Source organism: Nerophis lumbriciformis, linkage group LG09 (genome assembly GCF_033978685.3).
Source record: "Nerophis lumbriciformis linkage group LG09, RoL_Nlum_v2.1, whole genome shotgun sequence".
NCBI lineage: Eukaryota > Metazoa > Chordata > Actinopteri > Syngnathiformes > Syngnathidae > Nerophis > Nerophis lumbriciformis.
Genome location: NC_084556.2, coordinates 48,556,501 through 48,562,500, shown reverse-complemented (window position 1 = coordinate 48,562,500; position 6,000 = coordinate 48,556,501). Strand labels below are relative to the sequence as shown.

At 37.9% G+C, this 6,000-nt stretch overlaps 1 protein-coding gene across 1 annotated transcript in view; it reads left to right on the top strand.

Annotated features, from left to right (window-relative positions):
• The window catches only part of faxdc2 (fatty acid hydroxylase domain containing 2), a 26,017-nt gene extending 20,135 nt beyond the window's left edge, over positions 1-5,882 (top strand). Inside the window, exons 7-9 of the mRNA XM_061963016.2 lie at positions 791-896; positions 963-1,129; positions 5,278-5,882. Of these exons, the coding sequence (XP_061819000.1) occupies positions 791-896; positions 963-1,129; positions 5,278-5,434 (430 nt within the window). The 3' untranslated portion in view covers positions 5,435-5,882. The remainder of the gene's footprint in view (positions 1-790; positions 897-962; positions 1,130-5,277) is intronic.
• The last annotated feature ends 118 nt before the right edge of the window (positions 5,883-6,000 follow it).

Genomic DNA, 6,000 nt, shown 5'->3' with positions numbered 1-6,000 from the left:
ATACATCAGTGTATTATTTATTCATCCCTATAAAAAATGTAAAAAAAAAAAAATAGCATATTTATATATTTCAACATTGGATTTTTACAAATATTTTGTATTTTTACAAAAATTACTTGAGAAAAAAATAAGGCTCAAATAAACTAATTAAACATTTATGACTTGTACTTCTGACCTTTTGTGTCTTCAACACTGATACTGGTAGGCGTGTGCCGATCCAATATAGATATTAGATATCAGACTGATATACAAAATATAAGTATGTGCATAAAATGTGTTTACACGTGCACATCTGGATCAATGGTTCTCTTACTTCTTTCACCAAGTACCACCATAATGACCCACATTAAAATACAGTGGCGTGGTAGGCCTAAGTAATCATTAAAAACAAGGCCAGGGTTTAATTTAACAAGTGTATTCAATATTTGTGGCCGCTGTAACGTTACACACGGTTTGAACAGTAACACTGTTTGAATATTTAATTGATTCTTTGGCGTACCGCTAGTGGTGCACGTACCACAGTTTGAGAATGCCAAATCTAAATGATAACTAAGCAAACAATGTTGGTCTTTTATTCTATTTTAGGAAGTAGTTTCCAAAGGGTAAACATGCTAGACCTGAGCACAAAATAGTAACTGAACAATATAAACAAGTCTCAAATAGTTGTAGTTGCGTATTACGTACACATACAAAGTCTCCAAGGCAAAAGCGTGTAAGAGAGTATCCAGTAACAAGCGTGTCCGCATCATTCAACTTAACCGAATTATTGTGACCACTGTTTGTTCCTCAGTTTGTTCCACCATCCCAGCCTGTACAAACATTTCCACAAGCAGCACCACGAGTGGACCGCCCCCATCGGTGTGGTGGCGACGTACGCGCACCCCCTGGAACACCTGGTGAGTCCTCTTCTTGTCCTCCTCACCTGGCAACATGACACCTGTGACCAACACCACTGCTCTTAGTTTTCCAACCTGCTGCCGGTGGTGATTGGACCCGTGATCCTGGGCTCCCATGTGTCCACCACCTGCATGTGGTACTGCATTGCTCTGGTCAGCACCACCATCTCACACTGTGGGTACCACCTCCCCTTCCTGCCATCCCCGGAGTTCCACGACTTCCACCACCTCAGGTGCCTCATTCATGCATTCATCCATCATTTATTTATTCGGTTATCATTCATTCTTTCATCATCCATTCAAGTATTCATTTACCATACATTAATTTATCATCCATTCATCAATCATGCATTACTTTATCATCCATTCATTAATCATGCATTAATTCATCATACATTCATTAATCATGCACTCATTCTTTATCCATTCATTAATTTATAATTAATCATCCATTCATTAATCATGCATTAATTTAGCATCCATTCATGCAGTTATCCATCATGCATTAATCATGCATTCATCCATCATGCATTCATTTATAATCGTTTCTTCATCCATTCATTCATCATGCATTACTTCAATATTCATTATTTCAACATCCATCATTTATTCATTCGGTTATCATTCATTCTTTCATCATCCATTCAGGCATTCATTCATCATGCATTAATTTATCATCCATTCATCAATCATGCATGACTATCATCCATCCATTAATCATGCATTAATTTATTATACATTCATCCATCATGCATTAATTTATAATTATTTAATCATCCATTCATTCAATATTAATTATTTCAACATCCATTCATTAATCATGCATTAAGTCATCCATGCATTAATTTACCATCCATTCATTAATCATGCATTAATTTGTCCATGCATTAATTTACCATCCATTCATGCATTTATCCATCATGCATTAATCTATCATCCATTCATTAATCATGCATTCATCCATCATGCATTCATTTATAATCGTTTCTTCATCCATTCATTCATCATGCATTACTTCAATATTCATTATTTCAACATCCATCATTTATTTATTCGGTTAACATTCATTCTTTCAACATCCATTCAGGCATTCATTCATCATGCATTAATTTATCATCCATTCATCAATCATGCATGACAATCAACCATCCATTAATCATGCATTAATTTATCATACATTCATCCATCATGCATTAATTTATAATTATTTAATCATCCATTCATTCAATATTAATTCTTTCAACATCCATTAATTAATCATGCATTAATTCGTTCATGCATTAATTTACCATCCATTCATTAATAATTCATTAATTCATCCATTCATTAATCATTCACTCATTCATCCATCATGCATTCATTTATAATAATTTCTTCATCCATTTATTCATCATGCATTACTTCAATATCCATTCATGCATCTATCCATCATGCATTTGTTCATCCATCATGCATTCATTTATAATCATTTCTTCATCCATTCATTCATCATGCGTTACTTCAATATCCATTCTTTCAACATCCATTCATGCATTCATCCACCATGCATCTATTAATCATGCATTAATTTATCATTCTTCCATCATCCATTCACAATTTATTCATTCATCATCCATTCTTTCAACATCCATTCAGGCATTCATCCATCATGCATTAATGTATCATCCATTCATGCATTTATCCATCATGAGTTAATTTATCATCCATTCATTAATCATGCACTCATTCATCCATCATGCATTCATTTATAATTTCATCATGCATTCATTCAATATCCATTCTTTCAACATCCATCATGCATTAATATATCATTCATTCATCATGCATTCTTTCATCATTCATTCATTCACTCACATAGGTGTTAAAAATAACTAGGTTCACAACCGAATCACGATTCTTATTCTGAATTTAAATGTTCAAAAATCTATTTTTTTAAAGAAACAATTAAAAAAAAAAAAAAAAAAAATTTTAGGCCATCTCCATGAAAAAAGTTTTATATTTTATCATATACCAAGTGATATATTGCGATAATCTGTTTGAATAGATTCCGAATCAAATTGTGATGTGCCCGAAGATTCCCATCTCTTATTTTAAATGCATTCATTCTTTCATCGTCCATTCATCATTCTATAATTTGTGCATTCATTTTTCATCATGCAACCATACATTTTGATAATTATTTCATCATGTATTCATTCATAATCGTTTCATCGTTCATTCACAACTTGATTTACATGTGAAATATATAAATATATATATATATATACAGTGGGGCAAAAAAGTATTTAGTCAGCCACCGATTGTGCAAGTTCTCCCACTTAAAATGATGACAGAGGTTTGTAATTTTCATCATAGGTACACTTCAACTGTGAGAGACAGATTGTGAAAAAAAAATCCAGGAATTCACATTGTAGGAATTTTAAATAATTTATTTGTAAATTATGGTGGAAAATAAGTATTTGGTCACTTCAAACAAGGAAGATCTCTGGCTCTCACAGACCTGTAACTTCTTCTTTAAGAAGCTCTTCTGTCCTCCACTCGTTACCTGTATTAATGGCACCTGTTTGAACTCGTTATCTGTATAAAAGACACCTGTCCACAGCCTCAAACAGTCAGACTCCAAACTCCACTATGGCCAAGACCAAAGAGCTGTCGAAGGACACCAGGAAAATAATTGAAGACCTGCACCAGACTGTGAAGAGTGAATCTACAATAGGCAAGCAGCTTGGTGTGAAAAAATCAATTGTGGGAGCAATTATCAGAAAATGGAAGACATACAAGACCACTGATAATCTCCCTCGATATGGGGCTCCACACAAGATCTCATACCGTGGGGTCAAAATTATCATGAGAACGGTGAGCAAAAATCCCAGAACCACGCGGGGGGACCTGGTGAATGACCTGCAGAGAGCTGGGACCAAAGTAACAAAGGTTACCATCAGTAACACACTACGCCGACAGGGAATCAAATCCTGCAGTGCCAGACGTGTCCCCCTGCTTAAGCCAGTGCATGTCCAGGCCCGTCTGAAGTTTGCCAGAGAGCACATGGATGACACAGCAGAGGATTGGGAGAATGTCATGTGGTCAGATGAAACCAAAATAGAACTTTTTGGTATAAACTCAACTCGTCGTGTTTGGAGGAAGAAGAATACTGAGTTGCATCCCAAGAACACCATAACCACTGTGAAGCATGGGGGTGGAAACATCATGCTTTGGGGCTGTTTTTCTGCTAAGGGGACAGGCCGACTGATCCGTGTTAAGGAAAGAATGAATGGGGCCATGTATCGTGAGATTTTGAGCCAAAACCTCCTTCCATCAGTGAGAGCTTTGAAGATGAAACGTGGCTGAGTCTTCCAGCATGACAATGATCCCAAACACACCGCCCGGGCAACGAAGGAGTGGCTCCGTAAGAAGCATTTGAAAGTCCTGGAGTGGCCTAGCCAGTCTCCAGACCTCAACCCCATAGAAAATCTGTGGAGGGAGTTGAAAGTCTGTGTCGCTCGGCGACAGCCCCAAAACATCACTGCTCTCGAGAAGATCTGCATGGAGGAAAGGGCCAAAATACCAGCTACTGTGTGTGCAAACCTGGTAAAGACCTATAGTAATCGTTTGACCTCTGTTATTGCCAACAATGGTTATATTACAAAGTATTGAGTTGAATTTTTGTTATTGACCAAATACTTATTTTCCACCATAATTTACAAATAAATTCTTAAAAAATCCCACAATGTGAATTCCTGGATTTTTTTTCACATTCTGTCTCTCACAGTTGAAATGTACCTATGATGAAAATTACCGACCTCTGTCATCATTTTAAGTGGGAGAACTTGCACAATTGGTGGCTGACTAAATACTTTTTTGCCCCACTGTATATATATATATATTTTAATCCATGTTTAGGCAATCTCCTTGCTTACCTGCTGTGTATACATGTGAAAAGGTTTGATCATAATTATACTTAAAAGTACCAATGATTGTGTCACACACACGAGGTGTGGCAAAATTATTCTCTGCATTTGACCCATCACCCTTAATCACCCCCTGGGAGGTGAGGGGAGCAGTGAGCAGCAGCGGTGGCCGCGCCCGGGAATCATTTTTTTGTGATTTAACCCCCAATTCCAACCCTTGATGCTGAGTGCCAAGCAGGGAGGTAATGGGTCTCATTTTTATAGTCTTTGGTATGACTCGGCCGGGGGTTTGAACTCACGACCTACCCATCTCAGGGCGGACACTGAGTAGGTTAGCGAGAATCGATTGTAAATCAAATCGAATATTGTTAGGTGCCCAAAGAATCCCAACTCTTCACTATTCATCATGCATTCGTTTACCTAATGAGGCGTCTGCGATGTTCTCCAACGATCTCCCTCCTTCCCGTCCGCAGGTTCAATCAGTGTTTCGGCGTCTTCGGCGTGCTGGACCGGCTCCACGGCACGGACACCAAGTTCAGGGAGACCAAGCAGTACGAGCGGCACACTTTTCTCACCTGCTTCACTCCGCTCAACGAGAGCATCCCCGACTCTCCCAAGAAGAGCCAGTGATCGCCTGGGCAGGGAGACAAGACCGTTTAAGCGGCACAACCAGCCTGTGTCGGTCCTTGTTAAAAGAGTTGTACCTAAATACTGACTGACGTCCATTCCAGAACTTTCTACTTCCTCCATCATCTCAGGTTAGATCATGCAGAAGATCACATAGCGGCTAAAACAAATACAGTAAGAGAATGGAACGCAACACCTTTAATTGACCATGCAAGCACGCCATCTCGTGGCGAAAGCAAGAAACTACAACAGGACAAGTTCCAGATCCAAGTGCACCCACTAGCGGCTGTAAATAGTACTGCAATGTAATTCAAACTTCGGAACGTGGAAGCTTTTTCAAATGTTTACTCACCGTTAGGATGCTGTAAACCTGTTAATGTTTTGCACTTTTTAACTACGCAGCACTTTAATAATTGTTTATAATGAGGGAAAAATAAAGATGTTAAAACAATTCAATCCTGTGTTTATTTGTATTCCAAGCAAATAAAAACCCGACTCACCAAGCGTGCTTTTCAAGTTTTTTTGTCCGTTTTGTGGTTTTTTTTCTTTTATTAAAGGAAAAAAAGCAT